This window comes from Squalius cephalus, assembly GCF_949319135.1.
Source record: "Squalius cephalus genome assembly, chromosome: 16".
Taxonomy (NCBI): Eukaryota; Metazoa; Chordata; class Actinopteri; order Cypriniformes; family Leuciscidae; genus Squalius; species Squalius cephalus.
In genome coordinates this window covers 19,933,608-19,947,530 of record NC_137137.1, presented here as the reverse complement: position 1 = coordinate 19,947,530, position 13,923 = coordinate 19,933,608, and the positions used below count along the sequence as shown (strand labels likewise).

Sequence of the window (13,923 nt, the reverse complement as noted above, 5' to 3'; positions counted from 1 at the left end):
CCAGCCGTGAGAGAGGCATCGAGTCTCTTTGGAGCATATCATTGTAATCCATACATTCAAATCTGCTTTAAGATAGACCACATTTACATTAAACCAGCCATAAAGTACAATAAGGTAAGCATATGATACAGCTACATACCTCACACTAAACACATTTACAGTAAATTTTACAGTAAACATTTTTACATAGGCTAGGCACAAAAGCTGTGGTGATATATTTTTGTTTCAAAGTGTGGGAATTATTGTGTTTTAGTTATATTTAGTGTCAATTTCTGCTCTTGTCTCTCATGTATGTTTTTCTACCTGCTTTAACGTAAGATTATGTGGCTTACTTTATTTTCCTGATAATCCTGACATTTATTTTCATGACATCCCAGACAGCAACATAATGTCGGCCTAGATCCAGCCCACATCTGGTACGCGTGGAATCCATATGTTGCTGTCTGGGATAACTGATAATACTTTCTTCTTTTTTTTTTTTTTTTTTTTTTACGTAGCATTTGGATACCAATTCTTTGAATTTGCTTTACATGATAGAGACTGCTCTTAAAAGTGTTTCCACTTAAATTTATTACCCATTTTATTATTGCTTTTAAGCATAAAATGTTTCATGTCTGTGAACGGTAAGTTACATAAACACAAAACCTACCTTAGGCTGCTAAAACAGACATTTCCCATTAACGCCGAGAGGAACAGTCAACCAATCAAAATGTGATGTGTTTACAAGGCTTACAGCTGATATATTTCCCTTCCGATGCAATATAATATGCATTTGTTTACTGGACCATATTATATTTCTTTCTTTTCATTGAGCTTCATCATAATGCAATAAAACTTTAAACACAATTAAAGATGAGGCTTTACTGCGTTTTACATTGTGCCCGGGAATGTGACTGTCCTACACTGAGGAATGTTGACAATAATTCCTCTTTAGCTGCTTTTCATTCTTTCGGCAGCATAAAACTTCACTTGTCTGTTAAATGTCCGTTGTCATAAATTAAGAGCTGCATGTAACCTGTGGTCATATGAAAGTGAGCAGCGCCCCCTCGTGGTCAACACTTGTCCTGTTGGATACAAAATACGTGTGATTAGACTGCCAAAAAAACATGTTTATTGCCCTAAAGTTTGTATATTGAGTATACTGGTGCTTCTAGAAGGTTAAACGTGGACAGAATTACACTACTTTTTGACCAATGAATTTCCACGATATTTCCCTATGGATGGAATCATTTAAAACAAAAAAATTGGCATTGGCTGGTCAAGCCTGAAAAACAAGCTTTTTTAACACTATTTTAACATAAGAAACGACATGTATCAGATTTCATTGGTGATTTCAAATATGAAATGTAATAGTAAGCTTGGTGAACAGCTGTAGAGAATTTGATGTTTCCCCATTCAAAGATAGGAGCTGTTGCATGGCTGCAGGAGAGCCGTTTCAAAGACACTTTGGTTAATGTCACCATGAAATCAAATTAGATTTTTTTTTTATTGCAATTTAATAGTTTTTAATAAAATAACATTTATATATATATATAATTACTCATATCATGAAATGATTTTGGTCATATCACCCACCCCATCCCAACCTGTTCATAATTGTGAAAGGTTAGCGAATGTTAACATGATCGATGTGATTGTTGCAAACATTCTGTAAGGACACTCACACTATGGCATGTCATTATTATTATTTTTTAAATATAGGGGAGGGAATGGTCAAGAAGCAGGGTAGGAACACGTCAAGTGAGTTTATTTTTATTTTTTATAAAACAATGAATTTTAAGTTTCTTTCATATTATTCAATTACTTTTAGTGTTTTATTTTTTTCCCATGGTATCGATTCAGTATAGGTATCGAAGTCATAATTTTGGTATCGTGACAACACTAGTTTGTACTGGACTTTTAAAAAGTTCTGGTCAACTGGGTTCAAAACCTGTCTAAATATGTTCACCTTGGTCCATTTATGTAGCCTACATAACAGAGGATAAACTATATAAAATCGCACCTTGGTAATATATATATATATATATATATATATATATATATATATATATATATATATATATATATATATATATATATATATATATTGAATTTGTATTATTAGATACATATTATTTGAGTAAGTTGAAACCCAGTACTTAGATTTAAAAGCGTAATACAACAATTTCTTAAAAAAAAAATCCTATTGTCCCTCGGCTCACTCCTTTCATTGCCTTCAAAACGAAGGACGTATTTTGAGGCCATGTTTGAAGGAGTCTTCGAATTGGGACAGCCTTCGTCACTCCTCGGAGACGCAATAGGCCTTCGAAGGATGCAGCCACTGAATTGGGAGGCAGCAGCCATTTAGTAGACTTGTAGTAGACTTTAGTCCAAATAAACTTCCCTCGTCCTCTTTACAAAGTTAAACACGCTTCAAAATGGCGGCGGAGATTTCCCAGAGGGGTGCTATAGGGAAGTTCACGAGTTTATCCACTAAAAGCCTGAAGAAACTGATTATCTTCTTTAGACCTGTTTGATTAGGGCTGGAGCTCAACTCTGCAGGACAGCTGCCCTCCAGGACCAATGTTGCCCATCCTGTAACTCTACAGTGCTTGCTTCATTTAGTATTCGTGGATCAATTCAAATGCAAATTAGTCCCCTTCTCCACTCAATCACAACAGCTCGGGCAACCTGATCCACTCGCATTGTAGTAAATGCTACTCAGTGGCAAGTGGAAATATTAGTTTCATTCAGCCATATATGTTTTTACCAGAAACTGATTCAGAAGTGGAAGCGTGAATTATACAGGCTCGTAAACAAGTCGATGTATCAGAATGGTAATGAGCTTTGTGTGTCGTTCTCTACAACATCGGATACATAACGGTAATTTATATGATTACCCTTTTGCTTGACTACATTATCAATCAGCTAATAGAGTAGTCAAAAAGTACCCGGATGACCTACGTCTTCCGACGATTTGGACACTTTACTATCCCCTTGGGAAATATGGGAATCCGGCCATGGGAGAGGATTTATGAATGGCAGTGAAGTGACGCAACTGACGCTGGTAGGTCACATGATAATTACAACATGGCGGATATAGTACGTCAAGATTACATTCTAGCTACACACACACTCATATTATTTAAAACATACTTTGGCATACCGGTCATGGAGTAATTACTTATTCAAAATAAGTACCTATTTTGTCTACGCGCAACCACTGTGTTTGGTTTACTGCAGTTTTCAGGAGAAATGGTTTGTCTTAAAGCATATTAAAAACACAGCACAGACATATAAGTTAAGTTACATTCCTAGAAATCACAGGTATTAAAACTCATGCTTTCCGAGGACTCTGCTGTATTCAGTTGTATAATAAGCTCAGCATTAATCACTGGCTTTTAGGCTGTGTCCAAAATTCTCCCCAAGTGCACTACAAATGGCTGCCCCTTCCAAATAAATGAATAAATTAAAGGGACCCTGTACTGGATGATTTCAGACTAAAATCAGAGCTAAGATACACTAAATGACAAATAAATAAATAAATACCAGTACCAACAAATATAACATTCGCAATGTAAATTCACAGTAGCATCATCCCCGCCTCCCCCACAAAAAAGACAGCAAACAAATCAATGGCAATAAGCTTTTTATTTAAACATTAAGGCAGTGTCTGTTTTTTTTCCGGTTTAATTTTTACACTGCTATCCACAAAGCTTGCTGGTGGCCATGTTGAAATACAACAGTGTGAATATCAATCTTGCAGCAAATCACATAAATATGTACATCCTTTTAGGTCTATTTACACTCCTCGCTATAATACAGTGGGTCTTAATACAAAAAAAAAAAAAAAAGGAATATGCACAAAATGGTTGTACAAAAACAGATGCCACCCAAATACCCACTTAACCTTTCTATTCTTAAGAGGGGCGATTACCGCTGTTTTCCCGTCTCTCTCTTCTTCATTTGTTTTAATCTCTCGGCTTCGTTTACGTTTATCGGTTACAAATGAAACGCCGCCTCATCTAAGGAAAGTGCAATACTGTCCTTAGCAAAAGGTCAAACAAACGGTCAATATAGAGGGGGAAAGGGGCTCGCTATACAAGAAAACACTGAACTTTAGAGTGACTTGTCCACTAAATAAAATACTGTCTGGAGTGATATGTCAGAGAATGAGTCTCAAGATCAGAGCATTCTGAGATGTTTGTGTGGATGTTGTGGTTAAAAAAAAGAATAGCTACTGTTTGCAGACCCCGTTCAGGGACCTTGATGAGTGTATTTGGGATTGAAGTGACTGAAGATAAAGCCCCATTTCACAAAACCACACTAGGTAGTGCACTAAAACTGTCCTTGACCACCAAAGCAACAACAAAAGCCCCCAAACCGGATAAAACCCACTGCTGAACTTTAAGTTTCATCTTATAATTAGCTTCCAAAAATATCCCCAAAGTCTGGAGGTTACAACAGTTTGAACTGTTAAAGACACCTTTCATAGTAAAACCATGTGACAAATAAAAGTCAAACAATACGAATTAAAACATGTCATTATATCTAATATGCATGCAAAACAATTAGTAACCCCACAACTGAGGTGGTCTGAAAAAGAGGCGTTTTAGAGAGACTGACACAGTCAATGTCTCATTCACGATTTTAAATTGTGCCTGTGTGACAAATTGTACAACCCTGGCATAACAAGGAGCAAACAATAATAAAAAAAAAAACTGTTGTGCGTAGTCACTTGGTAGTTTTTAACTTCAGAAATGTATGTCAAATACATGGCACTTAACACTAGAATTATCTTTAAAACTGTACAGAGTGAAGGACTACAGGTTATACGAGGTGTGGCGTCTGCTCACCTCTTTATTCTATTACGCAGGATATATCATCGCCTCATATGAGCCCACGGGGAAAAACAAACAATCCGAACCCTTCGTTCAAGCACAAAGAGCGAAAGTAAAGCAGCTCTCAGTGAGTGTCGTGTCAAAGGACTGGCCAGACAGCATGGCTTTAACTCATGAACAAATAGGTGACGTGAAAAACATCAGGTTTGTTGGGACATTCAGACCTGATAAAGCAGCTTCCTCTAAAGACGCGTCCACTCGCTCAACTCTCTGCCAGTGATTGTCGCTAGAGAGTGGAACACTTGACAAGAGTAGGTGAAGAAACAAATCAACAAAACACTGTATAAGAAATGAACTAAATTAAATGCTGTGAAAAAAGTCGCATTCAGGTCGGCATCTGTTGAAGGACACCAACAGGAACCGTTTGCTGACTAAGTGCTTAACTCATTACAAAACAACATGCAATCAAGGTTCATGTACATTAAAAACAACAATCCAAAATAAACTAGAAACAAAACGTCTCCCATCAGATATCACAGAGATGACAGAAAAGAAAATTATTGGTCAGCTAGAGTTGTTTCTGAGTGTCAAAACGAAAGTAAAAAATGAAGGTTTGATGTTATGTGTACCCTGTAAACCAATGATATGGTCGCCCATGTAAACTCTCAGAAATAGCAAGGTAAGGACAGAATGTTACAGGATCAGGTTTAGCACAGGGACCAGCTAACCTGCCTCTCTGAAGGTCTTGTTTCATCACACACACAATCGGATGGCCCAACAGCATCATGTTTGCAACACATTAACACTCCTAGAAATCATAATGAAGGGCTACAGATGCATATGAGAACTAAGAGGACGTACGAGTGTTTCTGCAGAGGATTCATCCAGCCTTTGCAGTATGCCACACACACACAAAACAAACAGTTTGCAGTTGTATTACAGTATAAGAGTATGTGTCCTGAGCAGTCTAATGAGGAATGCTCCAAAATGTGTCAACAAAACAGACGAGTCCACTCTGATAAGGCCAGCAAGACTACACGAATAGAAGTGTGTGTGTGTGTGTGTGTGTGTATATATACACATAAAAACTAAAAAGTGATTTTTCCAACGAGTAGTCCTGGAGTGACGGCACACATGTGTGCGCATTCACAAACACACAGACACATCAACACACACGTCTGCGGCCATTCACTAATGGCTCGAGTGCGTGCGCCAGGGGTCGATTACGGCATGTGTCTCTCTGTATGTATGAATATGTGTGTGTAGGTATCAGAGGGCATGAGCGCAGATGGATGCATGTTCCCATAGGTGTGTGTCAGTATGGACATGAGTACGTGTGTGTTCACGAACATCCCTGTTTACAGTAACAAGTTTCTGTTCATAAAGCAGCAAACGTTCAGTCCTGTTGTACGCGGCGCGAGGTGTGTGTTCACTCGCTGTCTGACAGGGTCTCGTATTGAGAGCACAGCAGAGGTTTGGGTTCTTCCTCCCAGGTGCGGGGTTGAGTCTGGCCCTGTGTGGGCGCCGACGCGCCTGGATGTGTAGGGGAAGGCGAGGGTGCCGACATGATCCCGCTGGGGAGACGCATCTGCATGGTCAGGGGATTACAAGGGAATGGAGTGGGTCCTGAGAGGAGGAAACAGAAAAAAAGAAGAAAAAAAACTTTCAGAAAATATAGATAAATATGTAGATACTACCGTTCAAAAGTTTGGGGTTGGGTCTCTTATGCTCACCAAGGCTGCATTTAAGCAAAAATACAGTAAAAACAGTATTACTGTGTCCTTGCTAAATAAAAGAATAAATTTCTCTCTCAAAAAAAATAAAATAAAATCTTACTGACCCCAAACTTCTGAATGGTAGTGTAGATTTGTAGATCTAATTTTGCATTAAACAAATTAACCAAAATATATATTATATAATTAGAAATACTAGTCCAAATGCATTCAGTTAACCCTCTACCGCATGGTGTGGCCATATGGCAACATACTCTTTATGTTAATTTCCTTGCCACTGTCTCTTGAAGAAAACATTCTCGTGTTTTTTGTTGGAATGAGAAGACCTTAGTTTAGTCAATGATGTGCTGTGGTAAAGTCACATGACATGCAGTTTTTTTTCTGCGGTCTCGTCGGTAGTTGCTGAAAGCAAACTAATACATCAGTAACAAACAAGGACCAGCCCATATCACACTCACAAAAAAATCGGAAACATCACCTCTGGTAAGTTATGATGACATATTCACCACTCAAAAAAGTTTTTATGAAATTAGTTTTTGGTAAATCCATCAAATGTCTGTGTTGCCAAGCGGCAACACTTCAAAAGTGGAATGACATTATTGCAATAGTTCAGCTAGCTAGAAAGGTCAGCTGCAATCTGTTAAGCTGTAACAATAACAACATTAATGCTAGTGATTATGTTGATTAGTCATATGTTAAGGACTGCCAAGGCATTTGTATTATGGAAAAAAAATCTAATTTAAATGGCAGTGTTTTTTTTTCTCAAAAAATGTCCACTATTGTATGTTGTTGCCGTATGGCAACATATCATAAAGTTTTTTTTTTTTTTTACAGCACTTCAAGTTAAGCCATTCTGAGAAAAGAAAGAGTCAAATATTTTATCATCTATCATATCATAATGCGTGTGGTAGAGGGTTAATTTAGTTGGCAAGTGTTGCTAACATTTAATTAGTGTGTGTACCTGTAGATGAGGGCCTGTCTTCCCAAACTCTGTTGGTGAGTGGGGTGTGACGGTTACAGTCTCCCTCAGAGTGGACAGAGGACACAGATGAAGGTCTCTCGCCTCCAGACAGACCAGGACCAGGAGACTTAGTCTTGCGACCGTTAGAGCGCCCCCCTTTGGATTTACCTGAACCCAAACACAGGGCACACATCAGACATATTCAGACAAACATATATTAAACCTTTCTCTGCCATTTATGACAACGTTTCCCTGACAAGTTTTTCTGGCAATCCATGTTTTCATTGTTATATGGTAGGGGGATACTGTTACGGATCTCCTGAAATAGTAAAGCACCTCCTGATCCAAAAACAAGCGAAGCAGCAGCAGGAACAAGCGATAGAAGCATTGCTTTACACACGCCTAACGCGATCAATCATAAAACATTCAACAGCTTATAAATCAAAAATGCTTAAAACGTTACTGAATGAAATGTCGACCCAGGAAGATGTATAGGACTGTTCAATCTTTGGGGGTGTTGATAGAAGTGATGTTTTGATATGTTTGTTTGGATCATCGTTCTGAATCTGATCCGGAAAATTTGATTTTCTCAGCTTTTTGTTCAAAATGTAACTCTTTTTTTTATGAAACGTACCCACATTCATGGTATTTATATAAACAAAAAAGAATACATAACGCTAGAATAAAATGTTTTTCTTTCTTTTGATATATTGTATGTTCAGATATTTGTACAATAAAATATTCTGCGGGCCATGAAAGTATTGTGAAAATGATAAAAAATGATAAGAAATGGAAATGCAGCTTATATAAAGGAGAGACCATGCTTGTTTTGTTGTAGACATGGAAATATTTTGGAACAAATTCAACTGTCAATTCATAAAACCTAGTCAAATTAGGCAGGTTCCAAAACGGACAGGTTAGGTCACACCCTTTACATTTACCAAAAAACAACAAAACTAAAAACTATTAAATACAGGTTCGTTCTTTAACAATGTGCTGTTAACACTTTATTATCTTTCTTTGTGGGAACATTTGGTCCTAAAAAGGTGTCAAAACCTGACACATGCTGCCATGAAGGTAGGTGAATTATTAAGGGTTTATTTGGCACACCTGGCAGGGAGTAGGGGTCTTCAGAACGCCCATCCGCTGAAGCTGGCGGCACGACAGCAGCTGGTACGCCAGCATTTATCGAGTTGACAGAGTTGGACGGCGAGCGATCGTCCATCTGTTCATCATATTTGCCCATGAGGGCTTTCCTGATGATGGCCTCCAGACCTATAGTATTACCACTGGCCTCTGGTGCCGGGTGACTGCGCACGCTCACGGGTCCTAAAAAGAGATGTTGCAGTGGTTGTGTTAAAGGAACAGGACTGTGTGAAGTGCCACGCTTTTCTTGAGACACAGGAAAGCAGTTTAAACGGAACTTCTATTGTATAAAAAAAAAAGACCACAACTGGTGGAGCTGCTCACCTGCATTCGTAGAGGCAGGCATGTTGAAGATTTCTGTCCCAGGTTGGCCCTGGTCTAAAACAGAGAAAGGAAGAGACAAATTTGAGACCTTTTAGCCAGAAACAAAACATGCACATCAATGCCAGTTATTTCTGTTAAAAAACAACAACAGTCACATAAACTTACTGAATTCAGCCTCTGCTCCAACCACCATCTTTTTAATCATTTCCTTCTTACTCTTGACTATGGCGGAGTTGCTCTCAGTCAGTTTACTGAAGAAGGCTGGTGGATGAGAGCTACTGGCAGGAGAACGAGATCCCATACTGAGACACAAAAGTAGAGAACAATTAATGAAAATATAGGACGAATGTTTATTTGATGCCCAATTTATGAATGTTTTATCGTAAACCTCATCCTTCCCTCGCACTTTGTAACAAATCCCTCCCTGGGGTGAGGTTGGGCTGGGGAATGGGAGGGGGTTGGGATGATTCTGCATTGTAAATGTGTTCAAATCTAACCACTTCATATCTGTGTGCAGTCTGCATTGTGACAAAAATTGAAAGGAAAAACCCCATTGCCCCCGTTATATGTCCACTCATTCATTCATTTGAATAGGAATTCCTAGGTTTGTGTGTATGCATGTGAGTGTGTTCTGCATTGGGGATGTTCTTTAGTCTCATGCCTTCATTTGTGTGTGTGTTTGTTCTGGCAAATAAATGAAAAATCCTCACATTCCATTTATTCCTATGGGGGTCAAATTGACCAGCAAAGGAAGGATTTGTTACTTTTTTTAATTTCAACCACATAAACTCCTCAAATCCAGTCACTTTTTGTTTGTGTGTATTCCAAGTTCAAGTGCAACAAAAGTGCTTGGGTCTTGGACCACTCAAATGAATAATCGATGAACACTCTTTGATGGAGACCTTGACGTTGTCTTCCATCACGGTTTTTACTTTGTTCTTACTGTTCCTATTGTGACGATGCAGTTGCTGGATACCCCAGCATATAAAAAACCCCAAACAAAGAGTGTGGGAAAACGTTACACTATGCATTTTATAATATTTACGTGGGATTTGCTATTTTATATTTCCGGTTTTAGCTGAGTGGGCGTGGCCTTAAAGAAAGATCAAACTGTATGGGAGCGCTCATTTTAGCTATTAATGGAAATGTTTGTGCAAATGTATGTGTTGGTTTTATCTGTTCTATTTATCGATGTGTTTTAACGCTTGTTCTTAATCATTCTGAATGTTATCATTCTTAAGTTGTGATCTGTATTTTGTTGTGCTTATCTCTATTCTACTCTTTTACTGATCTGTATTTTTCTTACTCTAACCTACTACTATTGTTTGTCATCATTTTCTACCCTATTGGTCCGTTCTTGAGCACTGGAAAGGCGCTATATAAATAAAACTTATTATTATAATTATCTTGTGTACTTATTTATTAATCATGGTGAGGCAAGAGTTAATAAAAAAAATGGTACGCTCAAATTAGTAAGCAGGAAAATGTTTGCAGTCACTAGTGGAAGTGAGGATTGGATGACGGATTATGGTTTGAGTAAATTTGAACAAGCTTATTGTAGCACTGCTTGAACGCACTGTAACTCTGGACTCAATAGTTTAAGAAGAGAGTTGGTACTGTTTTAGTACCTAACAGTTCTAGATTTTAAACTGTTTTTATTGATAACCTGTTTTATTTCTGATCTTAACATTTGCACACCTGTTTGTAATAAACACCTTTTTGGATGCCAACATCGCTCCCGTGTTTATATCTTGGTGCGATTCTCCTTGTGACCGCTCGGGTCTCAATCACAGATTCTGACTTCCATCACTATTGTGTGAATGCATTTGTATGTTATATACCCTTGCTCTGCTTGTTCATTGGGGTAGGCAGCTCCTGGCGTCTCTGGCTCTGAAACCCCGGGTGGTGAAACCGGTTCAATCCCATCAGCAGACAGACTCACTGGAGATGCCTTACTCTGAGGAGGAGACCTGTCCCTCCCTCTCTCCCTCTCCGCAGCAGTGCCTTCTGGGGTGTAGCGTGCATTGGGATCGGTGGGTGTCTGGGCTTGGTGGGCGCTGGGTGGACGGGTGAGATCCAGCACAGGGGAGTTGTGATAGCCAAACTGCAGAGATGATTGACCTCCCATCTGGCCTTGCTGCGACTGGCGTGTGTAGTCTTTAGTGATCACCTCCTGTAAAGAGAAAACATCAATTTGGTGATGATGATGCAGGGGACAAGTACACATATTTCTATTCAGAAGGACAACACTCTTGCTCATGTGATAGTTTAAAACCTTTAAACAGGGCCAGAAATGAACTTAAAGTTAATATTTGCCTCCTGGAATTTATTTCCAGGGGCATTTTTAACCTTTGTAGGGGCATTTTTATAAATACCTTATTGATTGTATCTGTGCTGACTTTTATGTCAAATACTTAAATTTAACAAATTACTTCAATCTTACTACTATAGACCGGATGTTCTCAACCTTTTGGAACTAAAGCCCCTATCATCTGCCTTGGTTTTCAAGGCAGTCAATTTTGAAAACCCGGTCTCAGTTGAGGTGCATGGGAGAAGTAATTTAACTGAGGATATTCAGTCATCAAATGAAGGCAGAGAGCAAGGGTCAAATCAGCTTGAAAATGCTATCTTATTAAACAATCATGTCAATCTCAGTCAATCGTGAGAGTCTGGTGGTTGAAAGCTTCTGGCAACATTAAATCCATGAGGGAAGACAATTCTAGAGAAAGAACAAGTAGAGATTCACAAGCGCACAGGACAACGTTTGAGCGCACACACATAATATCTGAGCGAGAGCCATGAGACCACTGTATATTTGCGAGCGCACGTCCAATTTAGTGCGTGAGTGAAAGAAATCCGCCTGCGAGTGGAGAGATTCGTTACATGGATGCTCTCGTGTTACAATAATGCACTCTCGACATTTGTCATCAAAATAACGCCCACAGAAATGGCCTCAATTGAACTATAAAAACGAGAAGTCGTGTCTGAAAGCTGCAATTGTTTTTTATAATTCTTATTGGTTAAAATGAATGGAGAATGTCTTGTGTTTTTCCGTTGGTGCTCGACCATTTCCATGGGTGCTTGAGCCCCCGGGCACACATGGGATCGGCGGCTATGTCTCTGATCCAAACAAATTAACTGAAATCCTCACTAACGGTCGAATTGTTTCAGTCCTTCAACATGTTAAGCGACTGTGTTGATCAAAGGAGAGATATTTATCCGTCTTTTCCACATGACAGCGAAGTGTGGAAACATGCAACATTTTTATTAATCAGCCGATCACATCAAAGATCCAATTTGCAAACGAATGCACTGATATGTCTGAAAGTATGTCTGAATGTGTTTAACAAATTCAACCTGTTGAATATGTCTGCAAGGTATGACAACTGCGCTAACCACAGGGGGTCATCCAGGTACCTTCACCTCTGAACGCAATTCGTAGAGGCGATGTAAAACCCGACTTCTGGAGAGCCAGCGGGGTTTTTTTTATTTATTATGTACATTCTACTTGAAAAGCAATAAAATACACAGAGTACCCAAATTATGCCCTGTTCTTTTGTTTAATTTTTTAATTTTTTATTTTTCTGACTCAAAGAAATGTCTCAATCTGACAAGACACTTACGCTGATGTGCTGGGCGAGGGTGACCACTCTCTGAGAGCCTTTGACGGCAGAGGATGGCTGCTGACCTGGAGAAAGTCTGTCCTCAGACCCGTACAGCTGCTCCATTGCCTTTTTGTGAGCTGCAGAGAGGACAGGGAAGCACACAAGTGGAGAAGAAGACATGAAAGTGTAGATGAGTATGGTGTGACAGAAGCTCTGGAGCACTCTGAGGGTAAGAGCAGAGACGGGTGTGAAAGCGGTGCGGTCACATACAGGCTCTGGGATTACTCAATGACTTGCTCACATGTGTGTTCAGAGATCAAGCCAACATTATGGAGGCATCTGACTGTAGCGAAGCACTGTGCCGATTGAATGCTTAGAACAAAAATACAACGATAAAACAGAAGCAAAATGTGTGTTTAAAATGAGCTGTGAAGGTAGGAGAGGTGGATACATCTGCTTGATTACCAGGAGTAAGTCAAAGATATTTTCCCTTTTCTTGCAGCTGTCTCCACACTACACAGACTTATCTTTACAAAAGAACAAAGTATAGAACTAATGTAATAGACCTGATTGAAAATGAGGCTGAGGGACAGACCGTTTAATTGTGTACCACCTGATTGAGGTTTGATTCTGGTTCTGATTTCCCTTAATGATACTTATAGTAGTTTTGGGAGAATCTACCAAGTATAAAGGGTCCTAACTACATACTTAACAAAAATTAAATTAAATCCATATTTAAATCTACAATTAATTTAATTCTAATGGATAAGAAAATCTTAATGGATTTTAAGCACATCCAAGAACAACATCGGTTAAATGTAGGGATGGAAATCATAAAAAACAAATGCTTTTGGAATCATTACATGGAATCAGAATCAGATACTTAGCGATTCTTTTAGTATTTTTGCAGAACTCCCCTTTCATAAATATGATCCTAACTATACCGTTCAAAAGAGAAAGCTCTTACTGAAAACAGTTGTGCTGCTTATTATTTTTGTTGAAACCATAATTCTTGTAACATTATAAATGTCTTTACAGTAACTTTTGATCAATTGAATGCATCCTTGCTGCATAAAAGTAAATGCAGAAAAAAAAAAAAAGTCTAAAATCTTACTGACCCCAAAATCTTGAACAGTGTGTACTAAAATCAATAACATGACTCATGTGATCAATGCTTGTGAGATTTGAGGTTTTAAACTGAAACCTTAAAAAAAATAAAAGGTCCATAAGAGTCATTTATATGTGAATCGAAGTTTCACATTCATTTCAGACTGCAAAATTTCTGCTGTAGATTCAGTTAAATGTATTTTAGTAACATGTTCTGCATGACAGAA

General features: G+C 38.6%; 1 protein-coding gene across 4 annotated transcripts in view; it reads right to left on the bottom strand.

Moving 5' to 3' along the window:
- Positions 1-3,612: 3,612 nt before the first annotated feature.
- The window catches only part of ncor2 (nuclear receptor corepressor 2), a 117,882-nt gene continuing 107,571 nt past the window's right edge, over positions 3,613-13,923 (bottom strand). For all 4 annotated transcript variants that reach the window (XM_079896701.1, XM_079896703.1, XM_079896702.1 and 1 more), the window contains 7 exons: positions 12,608-12,726; positions 10,826-11,157; positions 9,150-9,286; positions 8,985-9,038; positions 8,625-8,843; positions 7,515-7,682; positions 3,613-6,446 (listed from right to left, as the gene is read on the bottom strand). In XM_079896701.1, the coding sequence (XP_079752827.1) occupies positions 6,250-6,446; positions 7,515-7,682; positions 8,625-8,843; positions 8,985-9,038; positions 9,150-9,286; positions 10,826-11,157; positions 12,608-12,726 (1,226 nt within the window). In that variant the 3' untranslated portion in view covers positions 3,613-6,249. The remainder of the gene's footprint in view (positions 6,447-7,514; positions 7,683-8,624; positions 8,844-8,984; positions 9,039-9,149; positions 9,287-10,825; positions 11,158-12,607; positions 12,727-13,923) is intronic.